Source organism: Podarcis liolepis (assembly GCF_965112155.1).
Source record: "Podarcis liolepis genome assembly, chromosome: 1".
Taxonomy (NCBI): Eukaryota; Metazoa; Chordata; class Lepidosauria; order Squamata; family Lacertidae; genus Podarcis; species Podarcis liolepis.
The window spans coordinates 70,738,778-70,758,928 of NC_139554.1; the positions used below are offsets into that span (position 1 = coordinate 70,738,778).

General features: G+C 43.0%; 2 protein-coding genes across 3 annotated transcripts in view; one reads left to right on the plus strand and one right to left on the minus strand.

Annotated features, from left to right (window-relative positions):
- The window catches only part of PSMA1 (proteasome 20S subunit alpha 1), a 376,247-nt gene that overhangs the window by 251,306 nt on the left and 104,790 nt on the right, over positions 1-20,151 (minus strand). The gene's annotated exons all lie outside the window — the stretch shown is intronic.
- INSC (INSC spindle orientation adaptor protein) overlaps positions 1-20,151 on the plus strand; it is a 133,742-nt gene that overhangs the window by 104,962 nt on the left and 8,629 nt on the right. For both annotated transcript variants that reach the window (XM_083477992.1, XM_083477991.1), the window contains 2 exons: positions 3,991-4,162; positions 9,547-9,725. In XM_083477992.1, the coding sequence (XP_083334118.1) occupies positions 3,991-4,162; positions 9,547-9,725 (351 nt within the window). The remainder of the gene's footprint in view (positions 1-3,990; positions 4,163-9,546; positions 9,726-20,151) is intronic.

Sequence of the window (20,151 nt, forward strand, 5' to 3'; positions counted from 1 at the left end):
AGATTGACTCATCCGGCATGTATGGTAGTCCACTAGGCTTCAATAGATCTCCTGTATTTGCAATCTGCCAAGAACTACAAAAGTAAGGAGCTTCTCAAGTTGCTAGTGGGCTACATGGCATGTCTGGTGGACAGTTGGTTGGGTCTTAAGTTATACAGAGCTGACCTAGTTCTACAATTGTATTTTGTCCTAGTCCACAATGGCATGTCTTCCCTAGGAATAAAGGAAGTTGCCTTATACCGTGGCACAACATTCATCCATCTAGCTCAGCATTGTCTACATCATAGCAGAGAACCCTTTTCAGTCCAAGGGCCACATTCCTTTATGACAAACTTCAAAGGAGGCCACATGTCGGGGTAGGGGAGGGGCCCCAAGATAAAAGTGGATGGGACAATAGGTATGGCTTTTACCATTGTACAGTAGGCTACATTCCAGTTGGAAGTATATACACACACTTCTCCAGCAGGAAAGCCAGAGTCATTATCACAGTTCTTATTGAACTGTTATTTCAACTTTATAATAAAGTTTTGAAAATGGAAAGGAAAAAGGACACATTTCAGTATGGCAAAAGCAAGAAGAGCATGGAGCAGTGCTGGTGAGGGAAGCAGCCTAGGGCAAGTCTCGAGGGATGAATGGCGAGGCCTGGAGATTCACAATTTATACTGACTAAGAGTAGTTCTCTGAGATTTGAAACAGGATTTTTTAGTTCCATGTTATATTTTGCTGTTGTATTATTTATTTGTTAATGAAACACACGTACTACCCAACAACTATATTTTTCCTGATTGACAAACCATACAATTTATTTGGCACCATTTTAAAAATACAAGTTATTGACTTGCCCTTGAGCATCCATTTTAGGCCCAGAATCAGTTTTGGCACTTCAAAGGTGACGCCAAGGTGACAAAACTAGGTCCTTTATATGATTATAGTATCTAAGCGTGTATATTTGCTGACCATAAATCGGCCTGTGAGGACACAATATTTTGTAATGTCGGAATTTTTTAAATATACATTGGAGCAAAATGAATTATGTGAAAGGCTGGCTTTGACCTCCAGTCTTGCCATGACTAGAGAAACATCTCTTGTGGTAAGTAGATGGATGTTGAAATCTTGTCCCTCCAAAAATGAATGCTGGAAACATTTCCTTTTCATTTCTGAACACCTCATGCTGAACATTATTTGTATTCTGTAAAATAAATATCCCAGTGATATATTTATCTTCCGTGTATTCATAACTATCTCCAAGATAAAAACACTTCCTTTCATAAGCCTGATAGTGTTTCTCATACCATGTACTTATTGACAGCAGAAACCGAATGCTTTAATTTATGTCCGGCTAGGGACATTTAATTAAGATAACTTGGCATTGTGTATTAATAAATAACTGAAATGAGAACAACAAAAGCTTTAAACAAACAATTTAAGGAGATGAATGACAGAACATTAAATATTGACAAGGACTGAGGAGACACTTTGAACATACGCACTGAATGCTGTGTGATGAAGAGCTCATAATGGAACTTCGTGCCAAAGGAAGATGGAGATGCGGAGGGTGGGGGAGGGGGAAATCAGTGTTGAGAATAGAGATGCAGGTGAAGTTCTCCTGAGCCAGTTCAAAACTTTTGAGGGCTTGTTAAAGCCACCTCACAGGAGAAATGAGCTTTGACATCTCCCAAATTCTTCTCCGCTATTAGCTTAGATTAGAATCTGAATTGATGGCTCCCTCACATTCCAAGGGAAATTTAACAGAGTGGCATTAGTTTGCATTTGGGTAGGGTGAAGACTGCAGAGGTGAAATCTCAGGTGCAAAAGACTAAGTAGGTTCCCACTCACTCCTCGTTGGATTTCATTCAAATACATGAAGCAGCTCTGTTACCTTGCTTCAGGAAGAAAGCCTTGCAGGATCCCTGAGGGTAAGGGGAGGGGGGCACATGGCTTGCTAAGGGCGGGTGGGGAATAGGTCCCTCCCACACCTTGGGAGTTTTCTAATGGCCCCTAGAGTGGGAAGAAATTTTTATAGCGGCAAAGTCCAAGAATGTGGGAGATGGACACCATAAGTACATACAGAAATTATCTGAGATCCTCAAAAAAGGATAAATTATCCCAGCTATATTCAAGTTACTGCACGGCAACCTTTTGAAGAGCTCATCCATTTTTAGTTAAACGTACAGTGGTGCCTCGCAAGACGAAATTAATTCGTTCCGCAAGTTTTTTCTTCTTGCGAGTTTTTCGTCTTGCGATGCACGGTTTCCCATAGGAATGCATTGAAAATCAATTAATGCGTTCCTAGGGAAACCGCCTTCAGACCAGGTCGGGGACAGTCTGTCCCCCGACCTCTTCTGAAGGCTGAGGGGGGGGAAACAAGGGCTTTTCTTCCCACCCCCAGCCTTCAGAAAGCTGTTCTGAAGGCTGGTGGTGGGAAGAAAAGCCCTTCTTCCCACCTCCCGCCCCGCAAGCTCCGGGGACAGGAGGGCTATGCTGCCGACCGCCAGCATTTTAAAAGCCCCTGCTGTCCCGGGGCGATTTTAAAATGCTGGCGGGCGGGAGCAGAGAAGCAGCCCCCTGCGACCCTCTCCCGGCTGGAGAGGTGACGTGCGCCTATGGCAGGAGCCTCCATAGGCGCGGGTCACCTCTCCAGCCGGGGGAGGGTCGCAGGGGGCTGCTTTAGGCCCCCCCGCGCTCTCCCAGCTGGAGAGGTGACCCGCGCCTATGGAGGATCCTGCCATAGGCGCGCGTCACCTCTCCAGCCGGGAGAGGGTCGCAGGGGGCTGCTTCTCTGCTGTCCCGGGGAGATTTTAAAATGCTGGGGGTCGGCAGCGAAGCGTTTGCTCCCGCCCGCCAGCATTTTAAAATCTCCCCGGGACAGCAGAGACTTCTGCCCCCTGCGACCCTCCTCTTCTGAAGGCCGGCTGTGGGTGAAAGTCTTTGCTTCCAACCGCCAGCAATTTAAAACAGGTCCCCGGAGATTTCCCTATGGGCTTTCGTCTTGCGAAGCAAGCCCATAGGGAAATTCGTCTTGCGAAGCGCCTCCAAAACAGAAAACCCTTTCGTCTTGCGGGTTTTCCGTCTTGCGAGGCATTCGTCTTGCGGGGTACCACTGTATAACTGAAGGCCTGTTCAGGTGTTCAGCACCTGAAACAGGAGAGTGGGGCTCTGCCTACTTATACACCCACCCACTGTCCCATTCCATTCAGGCCCCTTCTCAAGCGTGTTTGGAAGAGGGGCAGCCTGCCAACATGCATAGGCAGTCCCTGTGAAATGCAATGGTGAGTCCTAATGGCTGTGCCAGCTGTGCCCCAAGAGCTCGTGTTTGATAAACTGTTTCTGAACCCGCAGTGTTAAAGAAGGGCCAGTGTGGGGTGTAGGAGTGGGCACAGTGTGATGAAGTGTGACCCTCATCTCTGCAATCCTCATGTGTGTTGAATGCCTGAATAGGGTTGAAGGGCATTCCTGATCTCGCCAGATTCTTCCTTACCAACCTTGCTGCTAGTTGATGTGGAAAATTCTTGCTAGTAAATAAGATTATTCTTCTCTGTTTTGTTTGTGTGTGGAGAGAATGCCTTCTTCAGAACTGGGTGGGTAAGTAAAATGAGCTAGTATTGGTCTGATATATCTCTTTCCAGACCCAATTAAGCAGCAAGCTCAGAATAGTAGTTGGGATAGACCTGATTCTTACCTGTACAGGGTCCCTATGATGTCTTAGTTGTGTGCAGTTTGTGTTGAGAGACAGGGATAAATGGGAGATTTGACTGGTGTATTTGCCTGCTGCCAAAGTGATGTTATGACCTTTTATTCACAATTATTGTATACCGCTTGCCCTCTCAAGGTGTGCTCTTATTGTTGAAAACATTGTTTCTGACAGATTTCTCTCATGACACATTTCGTATGCTTTCAGGAAGGAAGGAGGCTTTCCCCAAAGAAATGTGGCGCTTATTTTTGTTGTTAAAACATACTGTGGGTAGCTTTGTTACCTTTTCCTCTTCCTAGGTTGATGGAATATTATGCTTAGCTGACATCCTTACGGACAATACCCATTCCCAAGCTACCCATGCAGAGGCGGCAGCTGTAATAGCTCAGATTACATCTCCTCAACTCACCATCACTCATCATCTCAGCAGTTTCCTGGAGAACATGGAAGAGATTGTCACAGCCCTTCTTAGTATGTATACCTGACTGCTTCACATTACTCTGTACAAGCTGGTTATGAGCAACTAGGGAAAAGGAACCTGCTTCCATAGACCTTATTTGCAATTTTATCATTTGCCTCTGTAATTTCAATTGTAAGTTGAGTGTCAGAGACCAAATGTAATTTTTTTGGAAAAGAAAGCAGCAAACTTAAGGGATGTTGATTTTGAAACTGATTATAATAATTTAATTCCATGATGCTGTCACGGAGGGTTGGGCAGTTAAAGGTTGAATTGTGGGAAATGCATATAAATGTGGAAGTTTTATCTTTTGCTACACCAGGCGTCAGTGTTCTTTTTTGTCTTCCTCCCTGAAGATGCCATGGAGCACATTGCCCTTTGTTTCACCTTCGTACTACTGTATCTTGAATTAGGGCTTGGTATTGTATCAGTTTCAAATTCCTATAAATAGATAATCTAGACTTTTGGCTAAGGAATGTGGACTACTTCAGTTTTCCAGTCTACAGTAGGAGCTAGCTAGCAAGGCTCCCTCAAGTCCAGGCTGCCAGAAAAATAGAGACCTTTGGATTTGACTCAACTATTGCTTCCTAGCGTGCTGCTTCTGCAATTTTAAAGAATGAAAGTACTGGCTTATTCCGTCAGCCAGGGCAGGCTTATCTGTTTGTAATTTAAACTCTTAACAGAGGCAAAATGGAAAGGTGCTGCCCCCACCTGCCTGCTGTCCCTGGAGGTGGCTTTCAGCGAGATCTCAAGAAATCTCCTGGCGAGATTTTGCAGTGGTGGCAGGATGGGTGGGGCACCCAAGAGAATGCTCCCCATGGGATTCTGCCACCTGAGGCGGCTGCTTCCGTCTGCCTCATGTGTGGGCCAGCCCTGTATTAACAAGACAATCCTCTGTACCTCTACTCAGAAGCAAGTCTCACCGGGTCCGATGGGACTTGCTCCTAGGTGTATACAGGACCCTCTTAGATATGTATGGTTGCATACACACCATGCTTTTAAAGCAGACCCCCACCCAAGGAATCCTGAGAACTGTAGATTGTTAAGAGTGCTGGGAAATGTAGCTATGTGAAAGGTAAACTACCGTATTTTTCGTCCTATAGGGCGCACCGGCCCATAGGACGCACCTCGTTTTTTTTGGGGGGGGGAATGAATAAAAAAAAATTATCCCCCCCCGCCGCGGCTGCTGCCCCAAGCCTTACGCACACCTGCCCGAAGCACGGGGAGCCCTCTGGAGGGCTCCCCGTGCTTCGGGCGACAGGCTGCCACCCCAAGCCTCGCGCACTCGGCGGGACCTCCTGCCGGGCGCGCAAGGCTTGCGGACACTCGCCGGGGCTGCAGGTTGCTGCCCGCAAGCCTTGTGAGCCCGCGGGAACTCCCGCCGGGCTTGCAAGGCTTGCGGATAGCTTCCTGAATCCTGGAGAGCGAGAGGGGTCGGTGCACACCGATGCCTCTCGCTCGCCAGGCTTCAGCGAAAGCCTGCATTCGCCCCATAGGACGCACACACATTTCCACTTCATTTTTGGAGGGGAAAAAGTGCGTCCTATGGGGCGAAAAATACGGTACATTATTCTTGTGTGTGCTTTAAATGTGTGGTGAGTGGTGGAACCCTATAAGACACCACTCCCTTGCAGGGTAGATTTGATTTAAATCAAATTGATTTAAATCACAATTTAAATCAAATTGATTTAAATCACAATTTAAATCACTAGTCAGTAAGAATCATTCTTCACAAAAAGAATTATTCTTGCTGGTATAATCAGTAAGAATCATTCTTCACAAAAAGAATCATTCTTGCTGGTATAATCTTAATATTTACAACCAGAAGAATGTTTCGTTTTTGGAATAAGAAAGTTTCAGAGTAGTTTTTACAGTTATATCAAAAATTACTGATTTGGTTATACTATTAGATATGCATAGATAATTATGAAATTATTGTGAGGTTTAACAAGTTAACTGTTTATATTTGGACAACTTTTCTGTTGTACTGTATTGGAAGGAGAAAAACAATAATTTCCTTAATACAATTTTAACAATTTATTTAACTAAAACAATAACATTATAGTATATACAGTGCTTTTTTCTAAAAAAAATGTTTAGGGGTACTCTCATTTTGAGTCAAGAAAACCATCATTTTATAGTTCAAACTGGGAAAAATAAATACAGTAAATGGACAAAAGTACAAAGATTCACAAAATGTTTAGGGGTATGTGTACCCCTGCGTCCCCCCCAGAAAAAACACACTGAGCATATATATCCATGTTTGTTAACTGATGTGTTTAAACAATTTTTAAATGAAAAAAAATCTGATTTTAAAAAATAATCTGATTTATTTGATTTTTTTTAAAAAACACACCATTGATTTTCATCTACCCTGCTCCCTAGTATGCAACTCATTCTAGGCCCTGCCCCTGGCAGTAGATCTATGCATGCAGTGCTTTCCAGTAGTCTACAGGCCATGTGTGCTTTCCCAGCAAAAAAGGTCCTCTTCACTGGCAGAACAGCACTTATGTTGATACCCAGGACCCATCAGCCGGACTCCCCATGAATAGATTACTCTGTTAATCTCATTAATGTCATTTTCTCTCAATAGTGGCCTAACTGACTACTGTCCATTTTCCTTGTTTGTTTTCTCTTTAGGCTGCACTCTTGTAGTCTTCTTTTCCCCTGTCCTGTATTGTGTGCTTTTGTAGAAAGTTCAAATTCACTAGTAACAACAGTAGGTTTATTGTAGTGCAAGATAAAAAGGAGGGCATTATGCACTCATCATGTTTGAACACTTTGAAACTGGCCATTAGGTGGTGACTATGTCAAAAGTATATAAGGCAGCATCTTGTATATCATTGAATTTGTGGAGTTTTCTGTCTGAGAATATGTGGGCATATAATGCTCAGATAACACAACAGGCACACTCCCTATGTTTCCATTAACCTCAGAATTTCCAACCAGAGATGCTGCTGGCTATCAAGAAGACATAGTTTAAACACGCCAGTTGTAGCCATGCTGGAGGATGAGGTATTGCAGGCAGGATTATGATGGAGAGATTTCGATATTTTTCTGTTGTTCTCACCCAGTGTCAAATTTATGTATAAGCTAAACAAGCTATAGCTTAGGGCCCCACTTTCTTGGGGGCCCCCAAAAAATTTAAAGGAAAAAACACCTGGGTGTACATTTCCAAAATATAAGATAAAAAAACAAATAAAATAAAACCTACATACAGTGGTACCTCGGGTTACATATCCTTCAGGTTACATATGCTTCAGGTTACAGACTTCGCTAACCCAGAAATAGTGCTTCGGGTTAAGAACTTCGCTTCAGAATGAGAACAGAAATCGTGCTCTGGTGGCGCCGTGGCAGCAGGAGGCCCCCATTAGCTAAAGTGGTGTTTCAGGTTAAGAACAGTTTCAGGTTAAGAACGGACCTCCGGAACGAATTAACTACTTAACCTGAGGTACCATTGTGTAGAAACTTCTTAATTGTATTTCAATTCAACAATTACTTTGATAAAATACATATTTTGTTATGTGCAAATGGCTTTAGATACCTATTAGGCACATAAATTACCATATAGCATATATGCAACAACAAAAAACAGTGACAATTTGTTGTTGACCAAGGACAGCTGGACATATAAAGGGCCCCATTACCTTCAGTAGCTTAGGGCTTCATCAAACCTAAATCCGGCCCTGTTCCCACCCAAGCAACACCTTATTTAGACAGATGAGACAAGATAAACTGCAACTTATCTGGAGGGGGTGGTGGATAAACATTTCCACCAATCAAACACCAGTTTCTCTATCATATTTATAGCTTGAACAATTAAATTACTTTACTCATATATTTAATCTTTAAACTGTGGTGAAATCCAATTGCTGGGTGAGTTAAAATAAATGTGCAACAGGAATTAAAAGGCACTTAGAAGTTTATGATAACAATAGCTGTGTCTGCAGCATTTTTAAGAGAACTTCCAGGGAGGGTGGGTGAAAGGATTAGATCTCAAATGCCTGGCTGTAGCGATAGCAAGATAAATTGCAGAATTACACTCTTACAGACCAATTAGTTTTACCCATCTGCCCATACAATCACATTTTATTTAGTATTATAACATCATCTTGAACAACATCCAATGCAGGCTGCTAAGTGTAGTAACCCAGGGCCACTAATGAAGTCTGCTCACAGAGACTTTAGCTCATGATTTATCTTCCTATCTGTGGCAATACAAATAGAAATGCTTCTAGAATAAATATTAATAAGCAATTCAGAAAATGATAATGCAATGTGTTTGCTAAATAGTGGGTGATTTCTGGGGTGATGTTGTAATCTTTTAGTGATAAGTGTTATGTTAAACAAAAGGAAATCTGCAGGGCAGATTTTAAGAGCAAAAAGCTTTCAACGCTGGACAAGCATGTGATTTATTTTAATCAAATTCGATATAAGTGACCATGATAATTTCAGGGATGGGTAGGGGGGAGAGAAAGTAGACTGTGGCACTTAAGAGACTTAATCGTGTCCTGAGAGTTTGGTGCATGCTCTGATAGCAAGCATGCAGCTCCTGACTATTTAGGCTTTTCCATTTGTTTTAATTGGGGGACTCCATCAGCTTGCACATTTTGTGGACATAGATCAGGCCTCTCTATTGAAAAAGAAAATGTAAATTGTTGAAGGGAAACTCTGTAGCCATAAAAGAAACCCTCATTGGACTGGAGTGTAAGGATGCAGTCCACAGGTTAAGGTAAGTTCCACAGAAACCAGTTCAACTTACAGGCACAGACAAGCATTTGAAGCAGGGGTAGGGAATGTGGTACCTTCTAGATCAGGGTTTCCAAACTTGGGTCTCCAGATGTTTTTGGACTACAGTTCCCATCATCCCTGACCACTGGTTCTTCTAGCTAGGGATGATGGGAGTGCTAGTCCAACAACAGAGGGAGACCCAAGTTTGGGAAACTCTGTTCTAGGTGGTATTGAATTGCAACTTCCATCAGCCCAGCCAGCATGGCCAACAGTCAGGGAGGATGGGAGTTGTTGTCCACTGGTCTAGCAACATCTAGAAAACACCACTTAGGCTACTCCTGATTTAAGTGCATTTTGATTTAACTTTCTCTTGATTTCATCCTTACCAGTATTGCACAAAAGCTGAGTGGCCAGTTTCAATTTCAAACACACAAAATAAACTGAGAGAAGTGATTAGCTGTACACATATGCATGTTTTGAGTTTCACCGGAGGGTAAATCAGGTTACCAAGGTGGAAACTAAAAGGTTAGGGGAATGCAAAGCAAAGCTAAAACAAAATCTGGACCTGACCCTCCTAGCTAGTTTAGTAAACATTAGCAGAAGTTTGTTTGGATAATCCAGCGGTTCTCATTTAATATTTTCATCACCTTGTTTTGTATATATCTAGAACTGTGCCAAGAGGCCACCTCTGGAGAGGTTTTCCTGCTGGCTTCAGCTGCACTTGCCAACATTACTTTTTTTGATACAATAGCATGTGAGATGTTGCTTCAGCTGGATGCAATGAATATTCTCATAGCAGCTTGTGGTGACAAACAGAGAGTGGATAGTCCCTATTCCCGAGACCAGGTAAGTGAATACACATTTATATATCGCTATAGAACGGGGGTGGGGGAACCTTTTTCAACCTGAGGCTCACATTTTCTTCTGAGCAATGTTTTCAGGGCCATGGCTAAGTGATGTGTCTACTGTGTTGCAACTCCTTGATGGACGTCACCAAATGCCACTTCTGTGTAATAACATCCCACATGGCAGGTTTAGAGAACATGTGACAATCAGCTGTAACTCTGCAAAGATTTCAGACACCATGTAAAAATATTCATTGAAACAGCCTTTCTTTAAAAAAATGAGGATATGGGTTTGCTCTAGCAAAACTGTGATAGTTTGGGAGTGGATAGGACCTTCCTCTAAACTTCAATTCCAAATTGTATATTTAAGAGGTATACAAGTCTCTCTTTCTGACCTGTTATACGTTATCTGCAAGTCTTTATAATCCTTTAAAAGTTTTGATGCAAATGGTTCTGGCAAAGCCTGTGTTAGAGCTCAAAGAGTAGCTCAAATGAGTCCAGCGAGTTCCAGCAAAACCCCACAAGTCTGAACAAAGCTGATTCAAAACCCCACTGAAGCTTAATGAATGACTGTCATTGACGTCAATGCTACGGAAGCTTAATTAACAACTATCATTGCACTCTGGCTCAAAAAGCCAGCAGTTTACAATCTCTGCTGGCAATCATCAAGCCAGCAGCTCTGGAATTATTCTCTTCCTTAAAGGCCCCACTTCTTTCTTTTTTTAAATGAAGCACTGTAAATGGAATAAGAGAAATTACTACGGCTGTATAGCTATGAAAAAGGAAAACAGCATCCATGTTTCTTTTGAGCAGTGGTCTGCCCTGCTGCTATAAAGCTCCATGACACTGCGTGTGAAATATTACACTACCACAGTGCAAACTATCCCTTAGATCAGGGATAGAGAACCTGCCGCCCTTCAGATTGTTCTGGCCTGGAACTGCCTTCATGCCCAGCCAATGGCCATAAGAACATAGTATAAGACGGGTCTGCTGGATCAGACCCATTCTGTTCTCATAGTAGTCAATCAGATACCCATGGGAAACCCATAAGTAGGACCTGAGCATTAGAGCACTCTGCCACCCTGTGGTTTCCATGCTGGCTGGGGCCGATGGGAGCTGGAATCTAGGAATTTCTCGAGGGCCACAGAAATCTGGAGATATTTTGAGTTATATAGAGATATTTAGAGTTAGAACAAGTGGTTCATGACACTGATGACCACCAACTTAGATGGCTTTAAAAGAGGATTATAGGAATTCATGAAGAATAAGCCTTTCAGTGGCTACTAGCCACAATATCTCTGATCTGCCTCCACGGTCAGAGGTAGTGATGCTTCTGAATAGTTACTGAGAAATGCAGGAGGGGAGAATTCTCTGGTGATCAGGGCTTGCTTGCTGGTTTCACACGGGCAATTGGCCTGATTCAGCAGGCTCTCCTTTTGTTCTTATGTAATGCTGATGTGTTTTGCAAGAAAGGAGGTAATTTGCTGGGTCAGGTCCTGGGTAGCTACAAATACTCATTCGACCACATATGTGGTAGCAACTATGTGAATGGTTTGTAAAAATATACAGCAGGCACGGAGCCCCCAATCCAGACTGGGATGCTGGTGGGAGGAAAAGAAGGGGCTTAACCCTATGTCCTTGCTGCAGGCCTGATTGAGATCATTCTCCCCCTCACCTGCAATTTGCTTCCATTGGTGCAAATGGGAGCTTTTCTTTCAATGAAAATAGTTGAGGGGGCAGCACCTTATCCAAGGTGGAACCTCAGCAGGTGCCAAAGAGTTAAAGCATTTGACTCGACTGCTGCTGTCTTGCAGCTGCTATTTGCTTTTTAAAAGCTATTTGTGCAACTGCTAATTGCATGGGAGAAATCTTGCTTGGTTTGGCCTTCAAAGAACCCAGCTAGTTTGGGACGAGAACTGGTCCTGGAATAATTTGATCACCTCTATGGGTTCTCTGTAAAGTCCTCCAGTACGGTGTAGGAAATATGTTCAGTCACCTATATGACCCCTATTTGCTAAGAATGTGATTCTTTATTCCCACAAATATATATATACCACACGAATAAGCATTCTCTTTGAAAGACCAAATCGCTCCATTCAGTAAAATGGATGGATTAGCCATGCCAGACTCCAAATATATTGTAAGTTAGAATGATTAAAAGAGCAAATGGATAGAAATGACGTTTTTATCCAGTGAGTCATCTTGCCAAAAATGGAAGAGAGATAATTTAATTGAGATCAAATGTTATCCAGTATTTCCTCAAACACAGCAATGATGGCTTCTACAAAGATGATAAATTTAAATAAAGCAATTTTCCTAATAGAAAATGTACTGCAATTTGTGTTTTCTTTCTTTTTTGTGGCATCATTGCTGGCTTTTGTAAGATAATTTTCTCTGACACATGCAAGTTGTTCACTTCAGGAGGCATCCAGGTGGTGGGTGGATTAGGTCGGTCGGTCTAGTGCTTCACAGCCTGTGCCACAAATAAGGAAACATGGATTTAAGTCCGTTTCAATTCGCTTTTCTTCTCATGTGCCTCTTCATGGTGTCCTTCAGCAGGCCTAAGCAGTACTGCTGCAGCCTGCTGGTGGGCCTGCACCAATCCAGCACCTCTCTGCTTTGCACCCTACCAATGAGTAGCAATGACTATGTTGTGGGGAGGCAGACTCTATGGTGGTTCCCCATGCCTGGGTGCTCCTGCCTGAAAAGGAAGGTATTACAATGCTTCTTAAAAAATGTCACAATGTTTGCAAGTCATGGAAAAGGCATTGAGAACACCTCTACCTCCCTAGCTGTATATATTTATGTTGTGAAACACCCTGAGATCTATGGGTATATGGTGGCACACACATTTTAACAATAAATATATGTTTAACAAAGACTGAGCTGCTTACACAAGGCTCCCTGGGATTTCCCAACCTGGCACTGATTAGCCTCACATCCATTGAACTCCATCAATGCCAAAACATTGGGTCTTGCCACACCATTCACTGCTATATGCCTTCTATTATATAGACTTGAAACGCTCATTGTGAAGTAAGTACTTTTGGTAGATTTTTGAAGACTGATCTCCCATCTTCTGTATCCAGCCATTTCGAGCCAGTTAACGCATGATGGTTGAACACACACACACACACACACACACACACACACACACACACTTGTTTATAGGGTAATGATTGGGTTGCAACTAGCTAAGTGTTTCCAGGTAATGTAGGACCAGTCTGGCCAAACCTGGCCATGGACTCCCTTGTAGGCCAAGGGATGCAGGACACATCCCCGACCCGTTCCACCAGAAAGCACACCAGTACTTAATGAGGGCAGATTTGGGTGCCTTTGGGCACCTCAGTTCGGAGCAGAAAGTGGAACTGGAGGGTGACACCTATACCAGTGGAAGACTGCTTCTGTTGCCTACTGCTGCTGATAGCTCAAAGCACAATGGCTCTTAAAAGAAAGCCACAGGGCTGAGCCAGGTTTCTCTCTGAAACAAAGAGCAAGTAGGAGTGAAACACCCTTTCTGCCCAAAAGAGAAGGGTGCTGGTTCTCTGAGGGCTTTACCAGCATCAAGGTAAAGTGTGCACCAAGCATTGCTCCCCAAAAATACACAACAGATTGTCCAGAAAAGCAAGGGGTGGGAGAACATAGGAAGAAACCAGCTGCATCAGGTCAAAGGCCATCTAGTCCAGCATCCTCTTCTCACAGTGGTCCATCAGATGCCCATGGGTAGCCCACAGGCAGGACCTCTTGTCATTCCCAGCAACTGGTGTAAAAGGGAAGATGTTCCTTTAAAAAAAAAATGTAAACTTTAAAAGGCTGTCCTTGCATAAACCACCCTGCTGCACCTATCTATCTGAAATTTGGCAAGCTTCATCTGCTTCTACCCCAGACGTCATCCAGTTTTTTTGGGGGGAAATTGGAGAAGTTATAGGCACTTGGTGCTTGCCAAAACTAAAAAAAGAAGTTATAGCTGTTTGTTGAGTTTTCCATTATAGTTAATGGGGAGACATCCAAAGCGTCAGAAATGAAGTGAGGCATTGCAATGCCGTTCCGTGGCTCCAAACCAAAGCGCCCCCCTTTACAAAGTGGGTTCCAAACCTGGTATTTATTTAGGGCTCAATCAATTTATGGCTTTCTGGGACAACACACCAGCAGCTTGAATGGGGCCCAGAAGCAGATTCTTTTTTCTTTTCTTTCTTTTCTGCCTACATCACAGCGTATCTATTGGCTAACGTCCTCTTTGTTTCTCTGGAGCCTTTTGCACAATACATCCTGGCATGTGTGACACAGTCATTTACGAAGTGACTGAGCACACATTTAGAAAACAACTTGGGAAGCCTTGCTTATATAGCAAGAGGTGAGGTAATCGTTTTGTCTCTGTTAACAAAGCTGAATATGATGAATTGCAATAATTAAATTTCTCAAAATACTTAGGAAATTAAACAAGTGGCACAATTGCCAGTAATGGGTATAAAAATAAGAGCAGGGCAGAGTTTTGGAGCTGTGCTTTCATGAACTCTAGCAACGCAGTTAGGTTGGAGCTATCTAATGACTTTTGTCTGTGAATCCATAATAATTTATTTCCATATTTTAAATAAAAGTGTTGATCTATGCTATATACATCCCTGTTTTGTTTACAAAGATTAAAACATTTTCAGGACATAAGAACTGAGTCAAGACAAATGGCAGAAGTTATTCTTCTTGTGCTCCAAGAATGGGTGTGCTTGGGGTGTGTGTAAGCCCCCACACATACTGACCCAGTTCCAATTTCGCTTCCCCTGTTGCTTCCACTCCCAGACTTTGGCATAGGGGGCGGAAGATCTAAAGGTGGTGGCTACACAGACTTGATGGGATGCATGAATCCATGGGATTCAGAACCCTGCATGACTGGAATTCCTGGTAGATGGGTGAAGTGAATGTGCATATTTCCCCTCCAGACTTTCTTCTCAGGGCACAAAAGTCTGGTGGTAGGGCTGGTGTGGCCAGAGCATGCATCTCCTCTCCTCCTTCTCCCATTCATTCTTGGAATGCCTGGAGAGTAACTTCTGAAAGAACCTTTAGACAGCTGCAAAACATACATGACAAACCAATGCAGAGGAACCATCCTTCTGAGGATCCCATGGTATCAAATACCCTAGTCCAGATGTGCAGGAGTAGCATAGAAAAAGTGTTACTCTGAAGACCTAGCTAAATGTTGCGCTGAATGCAGAGCGTATACTTTTCTTAAATAATTTACTAATATGGGGGACACACACCTCACTGGGAACTTTTGTCTTTCCCTTGGAGGTGTGGGAATGGGATTTTCATCCTGATGTCAACTGGGAAGGAAGAAATAAGCTTTCCTGCATACTGCAGTCCCAGTAGCAATTGCCCTCCCCTCCTGTCATGAAATAAAGGAAACCAGAAAGGTAGCTGCACACTAACACATTAAAAATAACTTACAACCACAGTTCAATCAATATAAATCATACAGGCTGACATTTGGAGTTGTTCAGAGTGAATTATAGGATTAGGGCATCAGAAAGCTTGGGAACAGGGTTTTTCATCTTCGACACATTTTTCAGGTAAAGTAAATGTTTTACTTTGCTTCCAGTGTGCTCCCTTCAGAGTTTGCTAAAAAAGCCACAACCTATCAAAAACCCTGTCAGAATCCTGCATTATATTCAAACATGATAATTGAAGTCAAACGTTGATGATGCAAAAAGGATGCATTAAGGTTTTTTTTATAATCTATGATATATTTTCCTATTTATTTGTTTTTTGGAGGATGCATATCAACATTGCATAATGGAAGCCTCTGAACTAATTTTGCTGACTTGATTGGGTCACCACCTGGAGTCAAGGACCATATAGCGCATAGAAGCCTTTTTCCTGTCTCAGATGGAATGCTTTGTCTTTCTATAATTTACATGTTAAGATCAGTCACTGCTTTCCCAGTCTCCCCAAACCCTCATATCTATGATAGGAAGGTTGGACAAAACTTTGCAAGTCTTCCTTAACTGGACTTTATGCAATTAACTGAAGTGAAATAAAACATAGCGAGAAGCAATTTTGCTTAGCTAGATGATCATTAACCACTCATTTTAGCACTTCCATATTTATGTACTTTGCCACCTAGTGAAATGAACACAGGAACTTTTGTTTTAAGATTCATTTCCCCCCATCCTTGTTAGTGACAGTAATAAAGCTCATGAAAAGCTGTTTTCTTGTGACTATTAAAGATTTAATTAGCATAATGACTCCCAGCTCTGCTGTATGAGATGCTGACCATCAGAAAATGAGGGCACTAATTCTTAAAAAGGTGAGAGCATAGCGAGGGGGGAAATTCCATTATATGTCATTGCCAAATTTTCTTCTCTACAAAATTAAGCTTTCTTCCCCCTGATTCTCCAAGACGGTATTATAGTGCAATCCTCTATGTGTCTACTCAATGTAAGTCCCATTGAGTTCATTGGGACTTGCTCCCATATGTGCATTTAGGATTGCAGAGCCTCTTGCTTCCTTCCCAAAGTCTGGCTTAAGCCAGCACTGTGAGGGCTGGGGGAAGGCGTCAAATGTTGGCTCTGCGTAGGGGGCAGTGTATTCTCAAGGCCCGCCCCTTCAGCTTGCTCCTCCCCTTTCTGCAAATGCTAACAATGATAACACAAAAGAGAGCTAAATGTGCACAGTGCAAGCAAAGGTAGTATTTGCAGATCACCTCTTTGAAATGGTTATTTGCAGGGAAAGCCCATAGCTCAGTGGTTGAGCAGCTACCCTGCATGTAGAATGTCTCAAGTTGAGTCCCCAGCATTTTCAGGTGGGGCCGGGAGAGATTCCCACCTGACCCTTGGAGGGATGCTGCTACTCAGTGTAGACAATACTGATCTAGATGGTCTGAGGCTCAGTATAAACTAGATTCCTATGCTGTTTAAAAAATGCTGCAGCATGGAAGGAAGAACATTTTGTTCTTTTCACTGTCCCACACCCTGGACTTAATAATATGGTTGTCCTAGGATACCAGATTGCTGGAATTTTTGCACTTCTGTTTATCGCACAACTATTGTGCAATTATTACAAGTCATTCCATGAAGATGAATCAAAGCACTTGCCTATTTGTTTTTCTGCCAGTTTGTATTGCCTCTTATCTTATCTTATTTTATCTTATCTTATCCCTCCCTGCCTCTGTTTCTCACTGCATGTACTGTGTCTGCTGTCACTGGCAAAACTACTAATGGTTGTTAAGTACAATGCAGTTAAAATGTTCTGACCAGATAAGGAATTCTAAGGAGCTATTAGACTGTAAAGTTGGAACCTAGGTTGCAAGTTACTGATTTCCAGGCATTATGAATATTAGGCAAGTCTAGGATTGCCTCAACCTGGTAACTCATGACTGTTATGTTTGGACATGGGATTCTGGGGGTTACGGACCACTGGTTTGATTGAATATGCTAAGTCTTAGGTCTGTAGTTTTAATTAAATGAGGTTTTGTACTGAATAAGTCTCATGTATGTAGGGGTAATTTGCCCAATCTATACATTATGGTAGTCTTCTTAACATTTAAATAATTTTGGTATTGACTAAAACTCCCAGCACCATGATGGTCACTGCTTGTCTTCCACATATAAAGAAATAGTTTGGGATAATTGGATAAGGGGCAACTGGAGTCATTGAGCTGATATAAATTCATCAGTCAAAAGACACAAATACAAACACACACACACACACACACACATTTCTAAGATTCAATCAAATAACTTGAAGGAGTGGAATAATTGGCATGTATTCAAATTGTCCTTAATTGAATTCTTCATCTTTTGCTTAGAAAGCTGCATGAGGTGCAGTCTCTCCATGGAGCAAGTAATTTTCATTAACAGGATATCATTTAGAAAGAAGGGACACATGCCTGAAACACTGTTAATAATTAACATTGAATCAACACATAGATGTGTCTTGAGTTCCCATTTTTTCTGCCTGTCACTATTGGCATTTCATCAAGTCATTTGCATCCTAAGTGGGCCTGTTTATTCAGAGCGATGACACTGTGGCACTGCTGAAGGAAGCAGGAGACCTTTGTGACACACAACCCAAAACAAATATCCTTTGTTACTATAATGACCTAGTGAGAGCCAAATTGATGGCAACTTGGCTTCCTTAACTCTATCATGGAGGTTTGTTTGTTTGAATACACAGGGTAGGGCCTCAAGCTATGTTATCCAAACATGTGCATTTGCCCTACAATAGCATCGCCTGAGCCCCAACAAATGCTCTTGTGTTTCTGTACATTTCATTATGTACAGTTCTCACACTTTCTAGTTTGCAAGCCACCTCCTTAGTTTAGCATTTATTTATTTTTTAGCGCAGCAGTGCACTGCATAAAACACAGAAGTGCCACATTCCTTTCTTGTTGGACTTTTGTGTTGAGAGGTGATGATCAAAGTTTGGTTCATAGCTCTGTATCTGTGATGCAAGGCATCAGTTGCTGTGGCGTCCAATTAACTCATACTCATGCTGGACCCACTGAAACCAAGGAACATAGTTAGCCATTGATCTCAAGGGGTCTACTGTGAGTATGAGTTATTGGAATACAACTCATAGAAGATACCTCAGTGATCATCTGGTTCAGCTCTGTGTTCAGTACAGGATCTTCAATCCAGGATGGAACTGAAGCATCTCTGGCAGAGGCTATCTTCCAGTGGGGGTAGGGGCAATACCTCCATTGGTTAACAGCTCTTCTACCATTTTCACCCATTAGTTGTACTCCTGCTTCTCTAGAGCAGACCTGTACAACCACAACTCATGGTAGTCACGCTAGCAATGGAATCACGAGTTAGGTTACTGACTCCCACCATGGGGTAGGGACCTCTGGAGCTTTTGAAGACCTGGTGTGACTAGCTGCCTATACACTTGGAGGATAACTTTGGAGTGATATTGACTCTGCAGTTGCTACAACTCCAGCCAAAGTGCCCAGTGCCTCAAATATGATGTAGTGTGGCATTGGTATCAGTTGACAAAATCAACTGATGTGGACAAGACGTTGGTAGCCACACATCTGACCACATGCCATCTTGACTCCAGTCTCTCCTACTTATCAAATCAAGTAGAGGGTATATGAGTGGTTAAGTCTAGAGCATGGTTAATGTTTCAATGTGTTAGGGGAAGGTTCCTGCTGCCTTGAAAGAGGTAGTGGTGCAGCCATGGACCCCTTGAGTTGAAGCAACTATCAACCAGCAACAACTACTTTTTTGGGCGAAGTGGTGGAGAGAGTTGTGGTGAGACTGCCATATCTTGGATGACACCGATTATTTAGATCCATTCCAGTGTGGGTTCAGCAGTGGCCATGGGACTGAGTCACCTTGATTGCAAGGATAGATGACCTTTGCAGAGAGCAGGACACGGGAAGTGCAACCTTGCTCCTGCTTCTTGATCTCTCTTTGGCTTTTGATACTATTGACCATGGTATCCTCCTGGACTGGCTTCAAGGAATGGGAATTGGGGGGCACTGCATTACAATGGTCCCAGTCCTACCTCCAGGATCATGTCCACAGAGTAGCATTTGGAGGGCATTTTTCAGACCCCTGACAGTTATACTATGGGTACCACAGAACACTATCATATCTCCAATGCTATTTAACATTCAATGGAGCATCTGGGACAGGTCATTAGGCATTTGGGGCAAGGTGCTATCTTCTTCTTCTCTGGTGAACGCTCGTAGCCAAGTAAGATTGTCTTCCATAAACACGGTTTTAACAGTGAGTCCGTAAGTGACTGTGGAGGCCAATTCTGGATCCACACGTCCTTCCACGGGGGGGGGGGGGCATAGGTTTCCGGGCAGGAGTTGATCATGGTGAGGGTTTGCCAAGCATGCTTTCTCCCTTTCATCCTGAGTTTGAGTGTCTTCAAAACCCATGACACCTTTGGTAAAGGCTGTTCTCCAATTGGAGCGCTCACAGGCCAGTGCTTCCCAGTTGTCAGTGTTTATACTACATTATACAATGTAGTATAAGGTGCTATCAGTATGCTGATAACACTCAGCTCTGTTTCTTCATAATACTTAAATTGGGAGAGGCTGTGCAGGCCTTGGACCAGTGCCTAGACACAATGATGAGATGGTTGAGGAAAAACAAGCTGAGCTTGAATCCTGGCAAGACAGAATGGTCCACATGTCCAAGAAGCTTGTCAGTTGCCTACCCTGAATGGGGTTGCACTCCCTATAAAGGAGCAGGATTGCAGCCAGGAAGTGCTTCTGGAGGCCCAGGTTGTCTCAGTGGCTAGAAACATCTTTTACCAACTGCAGCTGGTATAACAGCTACAACCATTTCTGAACTAGAGTGCTTGGTCACAGGAGTTCAAGCACTGGTTTCTTTAGGCTGGATTACTACAATGTGCTCTCTGTGGGGTTTGCTATGGAAGCTTCAGCTAATACAGAGCACTGTTGGGAGGCGGAAATAATG